This window comes from Rhipicephalus microplus, chromosome 3 (assembly GCF_043290135.1).
Source record: "Rhipicephalus microplus isolate Deutch F79 chromosome 3, USDA_Rmic, whole genome shotgun sequence".
NCBI classification, from domain to species: Eukaryota; Metazoa; Arthropoda; class Arachnida; order Ixodida; family Ixodidae; genus Rhipicephalus; species Rhipicephalus microplus.
Window position 1 is genome coordinate 27697715 of NC_134702.1, and position 17178 is coordinate 27714892.

Below are 17178 nucleotides of genomic sequence, written 5' to 3' on the forward strand. Positions count from 1 at the left end.
ATGGTGCACCTCATCAGCTGCACACACTGCAATCACTAGCTATAGGTCTCGGGCCAGGTATCCTGCGCGTGGCACGCAAGCCCTTGCCGCAATATGTGTTCGCGTGTTATAGCGTCTATACGAACGTGTCCGAGCTCATATAAGCCCGCAGCTCGGGAGCTCTTTCAGTTGTGGTTTACGGTAGCGCCTACACTGAAGGTTCATTGAAAAGAAATAGTCAAATCACTATAAGAAATGAGGTTATTGGACAGGCCCTCACACACAGTCGTGAGTGTGAGCATAGTTACGAAGAGCATAGTGACAAAAATCTGCGTGTGGATATATCTAGCCTTTACTAAGTTGTTATGCCCGTGTATATAAGTAGTCCAACCTTGCCAGGATTTTGTTTCCATTCGTCTTACATAAAAGCACATCTTGTCAAAGATACATTAAGCTCGTGTCTTAGGCTATTACGTTGCGGCGTTTTCCTGATTTTAGAGTGTGATATGAAGGTATGCCGAAAGTCTGACTTTCTTATACGTTTTTTTTTTTGTTTACATGGTAGACAGCTAGAACTTAGACGCCACATTCACTGTGTGGCAGAGAAGGGGCTCTAACGTGAAATTACATAGGTAGAACGTTTTGCGTACATAGTATAGCACGTTTTCCTCGTCTAGTAATGCTACCGAGTCCATGCAGTGTGTTTTGAGGGTGCACCATTTACAAGAATTCAGCATTTGCCTAAAACTTGATTGAAATGGACGGCTTCGAAACTGTAAAAAGGCCAAGCACCACGTTTACTTTTCTGGAAAAGAACATAAAACGTATGGATATGTAGTGTACAGTCTTTCTGGTCTCTTGCGTGGGGTGCACGCAGGAGTCGGACGCGACAACCGCTGGACTACGGGATTCATCTGGCATTTGATAACTAGTGCGATGTCTCGAGCTCCTGCAGATTCTGTGATAGGTGTGGCGTCTGCATTTTGGCATAATGAAGCCCACTATTTCTGACAATGTAGCAGCAGGAGATGTATGGGCTTTCTTGGCGTGATAGGATTACAATGCACCCTGAGTGATAACACAGAGATATGAAAGAAAAAAGCGAATTGAAGAGTTGGTTTTTTTCTTTCGTTAGACAGAATAATAATGGAAACTAGAAGTCAATATCAAGGAGAGTATAGGGAGTGTTATTAAAAAAATTGTAATTTAAATGTGACTTTTGCATTGCAATTACCTAAATGTCACATTTACATGACAATTCTAATAACATCCCCTATACATTTGCTTGCATCAATGTCTGTTAGTTCTCATTATTACTGGGTCTAACACAGAGATATAGGCGACATACAGTGTCAACACAGTGATGTAGACATTGACGTAAACGTAAACGGAGACCTAGATATAGACTTGCACCTTTAGGCAGCTTTTTATATTGTCCTCCATCTTTATTTACTTGTCGGAAATAAATACTTTATTTGATTCGATTTGACATTGACTGAAATATGGATGTATACACAGCAACAGCGCCATAAGGTGTGTTTACATTCTTGATGGAATCGTAGACAGTCTACGCTGATAGCTTAGAAGCTATAACTAAGCCGTACTACTCCAAGAAACGAAAGGAGTCTGGATGACGTTAGTGCAATATGACGCCACTTCGCGTCGAGAAGGGAAAGCTAACAAAGTAAGCTTTAACTGCTATATCTTTAACTTTTTTCGCGTTCGATTCTATGAATAATTGAACGTAGCTTAGAATTAGTGCTTGTAAAGGCGTCTGTGCTGGTTTTCAGACGACCCCACCAGCGAGTAGATTGCGTCGTTTTTTTTTCAACGCCGTCTTTTCGAAGCTGTATGTTTTTCCGGCTACATGTAAACTAAAATAGAGCCATGGTCCTAAAAGACCACAATAGGACAAAGTGGCCACTGTCCTCTCGACTTACCGTTCTGTCATCTATGGTAAGCATTGAACAAATCAATAAACGCGGCACATTGTTTCTTCACATGCGTTCCCCGTAAATATCTATCATTTAGTCAATGGCTAAGAACGAGTCGGACAATGTGGTAGGTTTCTTCATTTTTATTTGATATTGCCAGCCTGGATGCCAGACTTTGGCATGCTTTGGTAGTACAAGCAAACAAATTACATCAGTAGGTTGAAGGTACGAACAGACTTTAGCCAGAAAAAGAATTATGACAGTGATCATAAACTGAGAGGTAGCACAGTGTGTGAAAAAGTGACAATGAACCAGTGCCGTCGTAATGAGCACAGGGACTGCGCAAATGAGGGAAGCTCCAAATTAATCACCTTGTTATCACAGTTTGGGACTGAAAGTGTGATGACTGTACATTCTACGGCATTGAAATTAACGACAATGTTTTTTTTTTTTTGAAGTGCCGCAATAGGATGACCCAGATTTGAGTGAGCACTGGGGCACGTTCTAAAAGCCATAATTCCGTTTGCACTCACACAGAAAAATACACAGTGCACGTAAAGTGGCGAGAAAGCAACTGCTGAACTTCCATGTTTTGGTTCTATTTTTGTGTCATGAATATAAACATGGGTCACCAATTTCGTACAGGTAAATTAAAAAAAAAACTTATCTTGATTTTAAATTGTTTTTTTTTTATTGGGAGCCTTATGCGTAAGCATGATCGGGAAAACAAATAAACTGACTCATGTCAATCACGGAGATAATTTGCAAAAGCTACTGAAGAGGACGGCAAAATAGGCTGGGTTAATTTTTCGTAATTGTCACACACTTGCAGAGCTCGAATTTTAGGCGTTATATTGACGGCGCTTCGCAAGTATTAACAAGCTGCAACGATAATACGAAGATGTGCGAACACCATGAAGATAATGATACCATCACCAACACCCTGAATTGCCAGAAAGAGAAGTGGTCCCGCATGTTGTGGCATGAGGATAAACTCCGAGAACCGATAGAAGAAAAAAGAATAGACTAAAACCATGTGCTAATTAGTTTGTTCAGAACGCCGGGCGACTAGCGTCAGATACTCGGAAGGTGCATCTCCGTAAAGCATTACGTGGGCAGAACCTCTGCAACGACACGCTCAAGAGTAACTAGTGCACTAATTCCACGGAGCGCGTTCTACGATAATTTTACACAAATATAATCTTCGAATCTTTCATCATTACCTGATGCTGTGATGAAAGTCAATCTCTGACTTTATCGCACTAGAGTTGAGTGTACACGCTAGGGGATTCTCAACCTCACCAGTTGGGTTCAGTGCCACGAAACCTGTCAGGTTCGCCACTCGACGAGAGAGAGAGAAAAAAAAACACGACGAGAACAAATTTGTTCTCATCTGTCTCTCATTGTCCTGCGGGAAGCAATTATGTGATATCTTCACTAAAAGGTCAGTAGTACGTTGAGTGCCAGTTACTACTATTTTTTTCTTAGCCCAAATTAGCCTGTGATTGGCTGTGAGGAGTCTTAGGCTGCACTGAACGGGGTGTGTGCAGAAGATTCAAGCCGTACTTCGTGATATTACACTGCCTGAAGAGACCACGAAATAGCCTATGGCGACATTAGGATTCGAATTTTTTATCAATTTAAGTACTGATGCCGTCACTACTGCGGTTGTATATAATTGTCTCCAATAACAAGTGAACCCAAGCGCTGGTAAAACGCGTCTGCTTTATACCACACTAAGCGATTTCTCATCAGCAAGTATTTGGTCTCGGGGATTTTATGGGGGTCGTCTGGTCATGTGGATTTTCTGGGTCACTGATTTCAATAGTATTTAACTGCGCACCTTATCAATATCGGTTACTTTCTGGTAGTCAAGTTTACGTTGAACGCATTTACCTTTGGATCATTGTGTTTCACCATGTTCTACAAAAATGAACGTTATACAATGGATTCACATACTCTTTTCATAATTATGTATGATCTCATTCCTTAAAGTCAGCACATATAAGCACCCCTTATCAATAACCCGATACAGTGTTCTAATGGTCATGGTTCTCGACTGCTGACCAAAATGCAGTCGCGACTACCGCATTTAATATAATAATATATAATGTTCATCATAGTCATATTGTTGTTTCGAGACGTTCAAATGCAACACTTATTACATAATTACCCGGGGCCATTGCTGTCATTGGTAAGGATGGCTTTGTAAACCTATTTCTACAGTCCAACTTTACTCTGTATTTGCGCAGGTCTAGTGCATTATTCCTTCATGGTATGTTTGCAACCATTATTTGGATGCGGAAGAGACCTTGGTATATTACTAATGTGTTGAGGCAAGCGCTTCTCAAATAATTATCTTTTCGCTTGTCGATGAATAATAAGCAAAATTAAATGAATGTAAAATGATATACACAAGCACCAAAACTTAGGTTGTCCTGACGTGGTCCACACAAAAAGCAGGCAGGGAATCAATGAAAGAAAACCGTGATCTATAACTATAGTTGAAGCAATAATTTACTTTCAGTAAATTCACTAGCCCACAAGTAACCTTCATCAGTGCGTAATAGTTGCCGGGAAGCTCACTTAGACTATTTTTTGTGCTCACTTAAGAAGCAACTTTCAAGAAAAATAGGCAAATGGATAGAAAGGATGATTTGAAAATAGTTGATTGTATTCCGGAGTGCCTTCAATAGACCAACTGTGCCATTGCATTTGCTATTGTAATGCAAGCACAACGTGTCTTCTGTCGAGGAGGGCAAATTTTAAGAACTTCGCTAAACTTCATCTTTCTGAGCTTTCGGTGCTCTCTGCTAATGTATAGTACTAGTTCTACGTTTCATCTACACAACTGTGAACGTGAGATCTCTGTTTCTGGGTTTGGAGGATCGTATATGTTATTCTTAGCATGATGAAGTATAATAGCTTATACATCGTAGAAAATATTCTCAGTTTTAAGTAAAAAGAAAATAAGAAGGAGCCAAGCTACTGCCACGACACCTGCACAGTGGTTAGTAGAAAATAGCACAATTTATTGGGAAAGCTGGTTGTTATGCTGGCAAGAATCCTGGAAAACAAAAAGAAGAAAGTTTCAAGCATATGGCTGTGAAACGATGTGAACGCACACACCTGCGTAATTCTTTTGAACTCGACTTCACAACATCAATGTCTCTCATTCACCTACACAGTGTCTGTTATTAACAAGTCTGTCTGTAACAGTCACGTAACATCGGAGATCAACAACACGTTACACACGTGCAACCTTGACAGCAAGTCACTACAAAAAGATTGCTGATTTTAGTCCTTGTTCGTGAGCGTACCGTAATTTACGAAATGCAACAGCACCAGACACTGACGTAAGCTGAACCGATATTAGAGCCTCATTGCCATAGAGTTTCCTAAAATTAACTAGAGGGGACTCTGGCGCTGCGATCGTTCAGCGACCATGGGAATGATGGGAATGACACACATTTGCCTAGTCTTCGTACTTGCGGGTTGCGAATCGTACTTGCGGCTTCGTTTATTGCTGTGTTGCGGTTTTGTTTTGAAAGAAAGATTCAACCCTTTTGAACTTCGTGACCCGATTTGGAAAGGTAAGTCAAAAAGAATCAAACGGTGAAGCGCAACGGCTGAACATTTGCTAATATTTGTTTCGTAAGAAAACAGCTCCAAGCCACACGAACACACACGGAGCCAAAAGCAGGCCAGAAGTGCGAATATTAGACAAATTTATGTACTACCCATAATTCCCATGGGAGCTGAAGCGCCGTGTGTTGCAGCTCCCATAGACACTAGCGCCAGAGTTCCCTCTAATGTATATTAAGAAACTCTATGCTCATTGCGTCCCTCGTATATACACTATCTCAAAGCAGCGTTGCAAGGTGGAAGATAGCGTAACGCCATGGCGCACACGGTAGCCCGTCAGTGTTAGATGCTCTTGTATTTATTAAAACACGATGCATTCCGCCGAGAAGCGGAGGAGGCTTTCTAATAAAAAAGCATGACGTCACTGAATGATACTTTGCACAGCACTGAAAAGAAAGACATGCAATGAATTGGACCAGGGCATCGCGTATACAAAGGCGGTTTGTGTGCTGCTTCCCGAGGAGGAATGAGAAGGGGCTGGCCCTTTCAGCTCCTGATGAAGCAGCCGTGTATCGAGGTACAGGCGCGCACGTGAGGGGGCACTTGGGCCCGCGCAAGTTCAGTCAGCGTCTTGGCGTCCAGCACCAAGAGGAAGTCCAGCTTGTTGTAGTCTGTGTCGTTCACCACCGACAGAAGAACGCCTGTGGTGCGAATGGAGGGGACAATAAAAGCGGAGGAAGAAAAACAAAGGAAAAAAAAAAATCAAAACTATAATTAGCGAGAGCATTTTAAACGAGTTCGGCGACACCTTCCCAAGTTGTGATATATCGAACTCGCTGTTAGAATTTCGCTTCGCGAATCTATTGCCTGAAATTATTCAATAGGATAGCTCCTCTCCGCCCTGTTCAAACCATGAAAACAACTTTGGGCATGCGCTTGACTTTGAAGCTCAGCCAAAGTTGACTTGCTGCTCTTCTTTTTAAGGCGTGCGTCATCATTGCCACAGACATAGTTAGTGATGGTTTATTCTCCTCTGCCACACGTCCCTTTCCGTCGGTCGCCAGACACGCGAGCCAGAGGTTTTGCGTGCCTCAATACTTCATCTCGTGTCGTGTGACTTCCACGCCGGCAATACTAGAACAAATGTGAACGGCGGGCATTTTATAACTTTGACCATCTTCGCCTTTTTGTCCCGCCGTGCACAGAGCCGACCTGCCGCAACGCCGAGCAAGAGGACGCGGTACCTGCCCCACGCATAAAGTAGCCTACACGATTTTGGCTGTGGTGGGCCAACTGGCTGACAGGATGATACGACGTGACGACAGTCAAACATGCATGCATTTAGGAGCAACCGGGCTATGCGGTAACTGGGGAATAAATGTTAGAATAGCTTTCACTCACTACTGCGAACAGCATTAACATGGGTCTAAGTTCACATTTTCTGGAAGAATTGCAGACAGGGATCAATATTAGGAGACGACCAAAGCTATTATTGTTTGCGACAAATTTCAGCCATTGACGTGTTCGAACAGTAGCGAAGCCGGCGAACCAAACAAAGAATGCACTTGCAAATGATGGCTTCGTGTGTATGGGCTAAGGTATCTGTCAAAGCATCAACTGTACCACTTAATTTACAATCTGGCATGACTTCTTTCCATTTGCGATGGCTGATGCTGAATATTCTTTTTGAATCGAAGAAAGGTCACCCACTGTTACTTTCGCCATTATTTGTAAAGCTAAACGCAGAGAAGGAAATCCAGCTTTTGGTACATCGTTCTGGTGTTTTCAAACATGCCTATTTCTGAGGAGAGCAGCATTCTTACCGTCATCCTCATCGACTCCTTCGGGATTCGCAATGAAAATGGCTTCGCTGGGGAACTGTGTGTCCGAATCTCGCCAGAGTTGCATTTCCCGCCTCTCGATGTCCAGTTTGCATATCTGCAAAGGCATCGTTTTGAGAACCGATCAGTGGTGGTATATAAAGGCAACTATTAAATGGGAGTATTAGGACAAATACTAAGTCCTAGATAGCAGTCAGTATATTGTACAGATTTTTAGATCTCTGCACTCAACGGCAACTTAAAAGCTACAACCTTCTAACTTCCACGAATTTACAATTTACGCCAGAAACTTGATAAGTTTTGTCTTCCCAATTTTCATGGGCTTGCTTTTTTTTTTAACTCGCAAGTCATGCGATAAAGTTCCGGCCTAGGCAGCCGCATTTGCATAGAAGCAAGTTCATAGAGGCCCTTGTGCTTAAATTTTGGCGCACGTTAAGAACTTCGGGAAGGTCTAAATCTCCATATCAGCCCACTCCAGCGTCTACTCGTAATCACATCCTTGTTTTGAGATGTACAACCCGAACAAGCTATCATTATGATTATTATTTTCCTTCCCCTGCACCTACCTATAAGTTGCACAACGTACAGTAAGATCGTCGTATTTGTGACTCCAACCCACCGCCTTGTTGACGGCACCACACCGCCAATTTCATCGAGGCCCACAACAGCGCTATTCCTAGAATAACTACATCTCTCTGTAAAGATATTTCCACTTCGTGCCATGTACCCAAATAATTACGTAACGTGAGCAGATGTGAAAGTGAGCATAAATGCCTTCGCACGAAATTAATAAATACTTTGACATTTATGAATGCGTTTAAAGCAGCACGTAATAAAGGGTTGATTGTTACATTATTGAAAAAAAAAAAGTTTATCAGAGTGGAATAGGGTTGAAGACGCTGATGCGCTGAGCTTACCGCATTTCGGCACTCGCCTAGCCGCTCGAAATTCCCGCTGCCGTACGTGTAGCGGTAGGATTTCCCTTTGTATTCTGGATTTATCGTTGGCAAGTCGTACCCTGCAACAGTGAAATGCGCTTTGAAACAATCATGCTTTCCAGCATGTAGAGTACGAGCAGGCTTTGGTGCACTTGCGTGTAAGAAGAAGAGAATATTTCTTTGCATATTTGAAGTACAAATTATTCGATCGACCTACGTGGGGAAAGACGTTTCATGTATGAACGGCTGGAGTAATGAAAGCGATAGAACACCATGGGATAGGACAGAATGTAACGAGACGGAATTGAATTAAATGAAAGGAGTTGAATTGGGATTGTATGGAATGGATTGGAGTGGAATGGAACAGGTTGGAATCGGTCGGTGTTAAACGTAAATTGATGTTGAGAGGGACGGAGTGTCATGGGACCGAATCGTATGTAATAATATGGTGTGGTACCGTGTGGAGCGTAATCAGATGTAATGGGACGAAATATAACAGGATGGCATGAACGTAATATAATCCGATAACATCAAATGGAGTGAAATGGATCAGTATTGAAAGGGATTGGCGGGATAGGAATGAATAAATTGGTTGGGAAAGAATGAAATGAAATGTAATGGGAATGGATCGGGTGGTGTTGGTATTGCGCATAAAATGGTATGGTGTAAGAATAATATGATATAGTATGAAATGTCATGAGATGGTTGGAGTAGAATGTAATGGGATGATGCAATGCAAAGCAATTTATTACCTACTTTCTTCACACAGTGGTGGTGTAAGGCTGTTATCATCCCCTGTAAAGTTGTTCTTGTCTCATGGCGCATGAGCGTTTGGTGGAACAGTCGTAGCTAGCTTAAATTCAGGCAAGCGAGAGGTGGCGTTATGCTCGTGCAGTGTAAGCTTAGAGCGGTGGAGCCAGCAGCACCGCCTGGAGGGAGAAATCTTCGGTTGGCGCACAGGGAACAGCAGTGAATATTTGGGGCTTGTCAGCGTTCGTGGACGGTCGCCTATGGTGCATGTTGCCGTGGACCCACGGACTCATGAGGTCAGTCGAACGTTGGTGACGACACATCTACGGCGTTACGTATGTGATATTTTTAACGCAATAGCATTAAAGAGCTCGTTTCGCAGAAATTCTAGCGTCATTGGTTGTGAGCAAAAAATCGTCATCTCTTGGGGGAGCCGAAAATCGAGAATTATTCAAATAAAATAAGTGATGAAAAAATCCTGGGGCAGAGTGGAGATCGAACTCGAACCGTTTGTGTTGCAAGTGGATGTTCTACACCACACGGCCCCGCGTATGCTTGTGATTGCTGTGAAAAGAACTTCATCTGCTTGTTAATGTAGTGAAATTAGCTTTCATGATTCACAAACAAACGCGCCCTGTATTAATTCTTCACAATGCTACATGAAATATTGCAGTAGTAATACGTGGTACAAGCGCCGATTGCCAGCAAGCATCAGAACTACTGATTATCATATCGGCTTCATGGTTGAGAGCTGGTCACTCACTACAAAAGGCACGCACGCTACTGCGCCTATTAACTTATGGCCACGTTGTGGGTGGATAGCAAGTTTGAAAAAATTTCATGCACTAAGTGTTTTCGAAGTACGCGCTAGAAACAGGATATCGCTTTCGCGTTCAACTCCTAAAGGCGAAGCGTTAGGGTCCCTTAATATTTTGGTGTATGTTCTCTATGTGCGTGTTCCATAACGGTAATAATTAGGCCATTCGTATTGTAACTAGTTATTTATAGATTCCACTGGCGAGCTCATCAATGTAAAAACAGTTAAAAAATGCCCAATGCTCGTTTGTTTGACGGCGTCCACTGTGTCCATTTGTTCCGAGATCGGCGTTTCGTTTAGATCACACCATGAATGACGCAACTGTACTCCTACCTTTAGATCCCATCTCTTCGTGGGTGAGCCAGATGGTGCTGTTGTCCTGGCGGTAGGCTCGGGCTTCGGTGTACTTGAGGCTTACCAGGTTACCTTCCTTCGTGCTGTTCATCTGCGTTGTTTAATGGTGGCAGATAGAAAGACATAGTGACACTGCATTCCGAACATAATTTCGATGCAACAAAATGGCAAGTGTTGGCTGTTCAAAAACGTCCCTATTCCATGTCCCTAAGTTGGGTACAACGATATTCATTACACGTAGTGATGTAGCCTCACTGGTCAAGACCCGTTAGGAATATAAAGCCATTGCTGGAGTTCACAGTTGAGTTTCAATACAAGGGAGGTGTTGTGTCTGGTTGCATTCTTCGGCATCTTACTTTGTGCTGACAGGCATGTATAGATCTCGAAACACATGAGGTGATGCCGGCATCAGCGTCAATGTGCACCGAAAGACGCACCCCTAAATTCCTCTTCGATCGCGTATACAATTGTTGCTGCATAGTGACACCTCAGCCGAGTTAAAACATCTCTGTGGAGGTCATTTTAGCAACACCCAGCTAAATAAAGCTCATGCAGTAGCGATGCTTACACTGATGAACGATAGTTACTGAAGTGAAAACCAAGTGCACAGTTGAAAATGCAAGTTCAAAATGAGACACACCAACTTATTTCAATGCCGATTTCAAGCTGCGTATACGTTTATTTTAAATACAGAAAGACTTCCTCCTTTCCTTCACATTCTCTTCCACTTATCATCCCAACAAGCCGAGCCATCAATTTTGTTCATGGTCTTCCACAAAAGTAGCAAGAACCTGGTAATTTCTGATTTCTTTTTTCGTGTCTTACACTCAATGTGCAATGTCAGCAACCAGTCTTCATTCTTCTGCCTCGGTCAGCAGTTTTTTTGCAGGACGTCTTTTGTAGAGGCTGTAAAACGCGCTTAAGGTAAGGATGAAATACAAAGAAGAGTTCTTTTTTTTCGCTTTTTCCCCCTTAAAATTGGAGCACAGCTTCGTTTTATAACGCAAAAGACTCAGCTTAAAAGACTGAGCACCTTAGATACGGGAATCGCAAAGCGCCGGAAATGACCCTGGCAGTCCGGATCGAAGTCCTCGCTCCCGGAGTTCTTGAGCTTGTCCAGGTAATACCTGCAAAAAGCAAGACAACTTTCGTAAACAGACAGACTTGAAGTAGAGAACTGGAGACTAATTAACTTGATGGGGCCCGGGAAACACATAAGCTTTCAGTGAAGGTGTTCTTCTACACGTTTCGTTATTTTTATTTTCATGCTCAGAATCTTGGCATATGTACATTCGGTGAAGCTTTATTTTTTGTGATGATAACCGCACGGAAATCCTCGACGAGGTTTTTTTTTTCTATCTACGTCATGTTTTCTATCAAGTCCAAATCGATAACCTGTTACACTCGCAGATAAAAGCGTGCGAGCCGGCGCCGAAAGTGGCTGAAACAGATGAAACGAGCCGGCCATTTCCGTCTAAAAGATTGCGCACGTGATAACGTCCCGCCTACGTGCGGCGCCTGCCACCGATCTCCTCAAGCAGAAAAGAAACACCCTGCCCACATTTTCTCGTACGAAGGAGGATGGACGCCGAAGGAGAGGGGGGGGGGGGCTGCATCACTCGAGCAGCATTTGGGAACGTCGACCATAAGGGCGTGGTCCCAAATTCTGACGCACTTATTCAGTCGACGGACATCCCTAAATCACTCGCATACCTCCCTATGTGTTGTGCTCTAACCGCTTCGCGTTGAGAAAACAGACCCCGTGAAAACCACTTCATTCCCTGGAGTGGCCGTAATCCCTTACACCAGCCTTTTAGAGCGAAGTTGTAAAAGCCAACTTCAAAAGGGGGAAGCATTTTGCAGCAGTCAAGATTAAACTTCGCTTAAAAGGCAACTCGTATAAACATGAAACCATGCACTATGTTTGTTAGATGTCATTATTATAGTGTCTGATAAAGGAAACTAGCCCTTAAGCGTACACTTCTTTCTGTCATTCATAGCGAGGATCTCGTTGTGGCAGACTTTGTGCCCTCAGGTAGTATACGAGCGATTATTGATCAGCTGCCAGCTCGTAATAAAATCACGTGCAACGTGACACCAAACAGACAGAAAAAGAGTCGTCGTCATGGCCACAGGCGGCGCTGCTCCCACGCTTAATTCACATATATACGCAATAAAGCGGAGAGGGGGATAGCTGCCATGATAGCTCACTTAGTAGAGCATCAGGCGCGTTATTCGAAGGCCTCAGGTTCCGTTTCTGCTCCCAGCAAGTGATCTTTTCCTTAACTCTTCTTTCTTCACATTTACATTATAATCACCTCAAATAACACGCTCTATACCTTCCTTGACATAATTGTCTGTTAGAGCTCCTTAATATGGCGTAACCGTGCATAGTGTGTGGCATAGCAAGAGGCGAGAAAGGGAACGAAGGGTGAGGGGGAGGTCGGAAATAAGAGAGAGTATGACCTAGTATAGCGGAGGCGAGTTGGAGGTCAGGTGGCATGCAGGTGTTCAAACAGAGACGAAGAAAATTCAGTGTCAAACCGTGTGAATGTTCGTCTAGCCTTGCATCACTTTGCCTTTCATTGCTGAGGCTTCGCGTCAGTTCCACTACACGGTGGTCTTCACGACATTGGGTCAATAAAAGCATCGTATAAATTGCAGAGCTACACTTCACCGGATCCAAAAGAGGTAGCAGCTAGCCTTACTTTGTATGTCATTCCATTTTTTGTCATCTCATTATTAGCTTCGCATTTGCGGCTCAATTGTAATTCCTTTTTTTAGGTATGGAGGTAAAGCTGCTCCACATTGGTAGAAGCAATAAATGACTGGAACAACAGGCACGTTGTATATTTATACAGCTGTTGGTATTACGACCCACAGTCAAGCTATAACAAGTTCGTGATACTCCAAACTGTCATGCCACGAGAATTTTATTTTTCGGTGTGAGCTCCAACACACCTGTTAAATGATTTTGCCGGCGCAAATGCGTGCATTACCAGGATTCTCATAATACTACAGTTTTTGTAATTAAACGAGAACCAACAGAGGTCTGACGTAGACATCATGGCTGAAATTTTACCGCCTGCTATAAATACTGTAGAAAGCTGGCTGAAGTGTTACCTAAGTATTCAGTTATGCAATAAAAAACTAAAAACCACCGAAGCATTCCGCGTACAGCTGGTGTACCATTGAAGCTGAAACGAAATGTCACTGAACTAATCACAATTCGATAAGGTTGTTTTAAATCATTGATTGCGTTAATACAGAAATAATAACTGACGTTTGCCATCCTTGTGTTGCCTTCCTTATATATCTGCGGACGAGGTAAAAGTAGTGGAAATGGCGCCACATCTATGGCACATATGGGCTAACAATGTTTCCGTACCAGAACAGTGTGAGACCGTGCTGTGTAGTCTCGAGCTGACTATTCATAATTCACTTTCTTACTCCTCTTCTTTTCTATATCTTTCCTTTCTATTATTCTCTCTTTCCCCCATTCCAAGTGTAGGGTAGCTAACCGAGCCAAGCTTGGTTAACCTCCTTGCCTTTCCTCTCTATTTATCTCTCTCTCTCTCCATATAAAGCCTGCACACTGTATAAGCGTACATCCATGAGAAGTGCAATGCTAATATAGAACGACAAAAGTTGCGCGGATTCATTGTAAAACAAAGGCGCTCGCATATGAACCGAAATCAGGAAACATGACAGCGCAAACGGTGTTTGTGTTTTCCGTTTCTTGCCTCTTGTACATGCGCGTGCGAGACAATAGACCAAGCACGACGACACTTACAGGGCTCTACCGATTCTTCAAACACAAAAATGGCTTGTACAACACTGAAACTAGGGGTCTTTTAAGCTGGGAGCTATGGATCCTGGCGACGTACCTGTCCAGTATGGTGGCGTCTTCGTAGGCGATCATGTCGAACACAATGTGGCCGTCATCTTCGTAAGTGTTCACCACGTGAAAGAAAAACAGGGGATCCGTGATGAACCGCGTCTTCAACACGGCGCCCGAAGATCTGTCCAGCACCACAAATTTGGTCTAAATGCGCCGTGTTTTACAGGAGGGTATTGTCAAGTCCAAGTCAAGTCCAATCCAGTACAGCAGTCGTGGACGTCCGTGCAGAAAAAGAGAGTGGGTGACAGAAGAATAGAGAATGTGTTATATGAAGTAAAGCAAGAAGCGTTGGCCTATAGGCGAAGGGGTGTTTCTATATCACATAGGATAATAGCATGTGAAAGCAAAGGCATAGTAAATGTATGAGTACAACTAATAAAGAAAATAAGGCAGTGAATAGAGTAAGCTTAACAGTCCTGTTTAAGAACACAAGTGTACTGGAAGGTAAAAATCTTGTGCGTCAGCGCCGCCTATTTGAACATTAGCGCCGTATGACGTGGAGTCATTGTGCAGACAGCGAGGGTAAGCACTCTCCCACTAAGCACGCTCAGCCGGGTCCAGAATCTTTTGGCTGTTCCTTCTTATAAGGACGTCGGCGCATATTAGTGCACTTCGGACAAGTCGTGTTCTTCGGTTTATCACATAAGTGAGAACGTGTGACCTATCTGTAGGCTTTATTTCTGCGATTGGTCGCTGGAACTTTTATCTTCGGAGCATGCAGTTGGAGCAAATCACTCGCCAGTTCGTGTGCAGTGAGCCGACATTAGGTGACGTTCTTAATCACTTGCAGACAATGGTCCCAACTGAGCACGCTTTGTGGACATGCGCTTACCCTCAACTTGTTTGCAACTTCACTCCGGCATATTCCTCTGGCGCATTCAAAAGTCCCAGATTGCGAACTCGTTAAATATTTGGTTGCCTGTACGTAAGGTCTGTGTTAACCGCTAGCTTGGGCTTTACGCAAATGTCTGCTACACTCCTGCTCTGTCCACTAGCAGCCTAAAAACTCCGCGCTAATCTACCTTTTAGCCTGTATCAGTGGTTCGTTTTTCTTAGGTAACAGTGCTACATTGTAAAAGTTGCACATGCGTCAAACCGTTTCAATGTACAAACAATGATTGATTGATATGTGGGGTTTAACGTCCCAAAACCACCATATGATTATGAGAGACGCCGTAGTGGAGGGCTCCGGAAATTTCGACCACCTGGGGTTCTTTAACGCGCACCCAAATCTGAGCACACGGGCCTACACCATTTCCGCCTCCATCGGAAATGCAGCAGCCGCAGCCGGTATTCGAACCCGCGACCTGCGGGTCAGCAGCCGAGTACCTTAGCCACTAGACCACCGCGGCGGGGCTCAATGTACAAACAAATTGTAGCTTTTATTGCTATACTTATGACGTCAGATTTGATGCCGTAAAATTCTACGGGACACGTTCACCTGCGTTACTTCTCATTCTGTTAACTGCCCCTTCTCTATCCAGACACAAGAAGAGATTTACTTTCATATCTGGAATGGAAGAGCATAGTCACCTTCTCCTTGGGTGCCCAGTCAAAGCAGTCCTTGAAGGAGTAACCCTTGATGCGAGATCCTATCAAGCGCATGGCGTTGACCAATAGCGGCTGCTCGACGAACACCACGTAGTTGCGCGTCATGCCGAAGCTGTGGTAGTAGCTGAAGGTCGTCTTCCAGCTCGACGGTATGTGGTAGGCCACCGAGGCCCGCTTCAGACCCGAACAGCCTGCGCGTGCCACAAGGTGTGTTTGTACCTGCCAGAATGGCTGACTGGGCGAGTTGTTGATTCATTATATTTGCAATGTGCGAGCACGGAGACATTACACAGAGACACAAGAAGACAGGGACATGCGCATGGTCCCGTCTTATTGTGTTCCTGTGTAGTTACGTGCCCACCTTTCAAGTATTGTGCTCCTACAAACACACAGTTCCGTTTAACACGTTTTGTAAGAAAATTATTTATTCTGTATAATACGAACATTAGCAGCGCATATCAGCTTATACTTCTAAGCAGGGCACTTCTAGTCTGTCTGTGTTCACATTGACCACGCTCATTTCGTTATAATTTGATAGGCAGTCTTCGCAATATTATCGCGGCTGCTGCCCTAAACCTGTAACTGATAAGCAGCGGCATCACTGCAGACTATATAAGGATGAAAACTTACACTTCACTCGAATGCCCAAATCCTTTTAAAGCCTTGGCGCGGTGTGCTGGTGTGCTAATATTTGCGTAAGAAAGGAAGGAAGCGGAAAAGGAAGGCAAGGCTGGAAGGTTGGGCGTCTGTTTCGCTATCCAACACTGGGGGAAGGGCAGTCAGCGATTAAAAGATATGGAGGTAAATTTTCATGAGGCTAACTGACGTAGGTAGAGATATGTGGAGATGTTTTGTGTAGCCGTAAACAGCCCTATATAAACCATATTAGTGTTTGACTGGTGTCTTAGTCAAAACAAGAAGAAACGTTTGAAAAGGCAACGCATTCAAGATAACGGCGGCACTGAGCATATACACCGGCTGTTCTAACATACTTGTCTGGTGGCAAGAAGAGGTGCATTCGCTACCTTTGCCGGGTGGCGGTATCTTTATGATGTGGTACTTGAGGCCGGATACAAAACTGGCACCCAGGTTATAGCTGGTCCCGTCCTCTTGGGTTACGGGGTGGGCGCTGGCGAGGTTCACCGAGACCAGCTTATTGACGTCATACTGAAACGAAGCAAATAAGCAATGGGTGATGTGTTCTTACCTAAGGTGAACTCTAGACACAACAGATATCGACACAATTACGTATGGGTACCATGAAGCAGCAAATTAAGCAGGACTAGTTATAACTTATCAGAGCGTGTAAAGCGTTTAGTATTGTTGCTTGTACTTATAATTTCAAGGTGCGATTATGAGCATAGAACGTTATACTTACGTTCACTTTAAAGCGGCTGTTATTTTGAACTCGCTTATCCGACGAGTGCAGCAGGTATGTCTTATTAGAAGGCGAAAGAGTTTTCGGTATTTCTTTCTTTGACTGTTTCCGAAATCCAAACAAACAAGTTCGTGGGAGGATGGTGCTTTG

The 17178-nt window shown here is 43.6% G+C and overlaps 1 protein-coding gene across 1 annotated transcript in view; it reads right to left on the minus strand.

Annotated features, from left to right (window-relative positions):
• Nucleotides 1-5945: 5945 nt before the first annotated feature.
• LOC142803652 (carotenoid-cleaving dioxygenase, mitochondrial-like) overlaps nucleotides 5946-17178 on the minus strand; it is an 87723-nt gene continuing 76490 nt past the window's right edge. The window contains exons 5-12 of the mRNA XM_075889141.1: nucleotides 16676-16817; nucleotides 15633-15841; nucleotides 14086-14243; nucleotides 11232-11325; nucleotides 10178-10289; nucleotides 8257-8357; nucleotides 7322-7436; nucleotides 5946-6199 (exon numbers count right to left, since the gene is read on the minus strand). Of these exons, the coding sequence (XP_075745256.1) occupies nucleotides 6045-6199; nucleotides 7322-7436; nucleotides 8257-8357; nucleotides 10178-10289; nucleotides 11232-11325; nucleotides 14086-14243; nucleotides 15633-15841; nucleotides 16676-16817 (1086 nt within the window). The 3' untranslated portion in view covers nucleotides 5946-6044. The remainder of the gene's footprint in view (nucleotides 6200-7321; nucleotides 7437-8256; nucleotides 8358-10177; nucleotides 10290-11231; nucleotides 11326-14085; nucleotides 14244-15632; nucleotides 15842-16675; nucleotides 16818-17178) is intronic.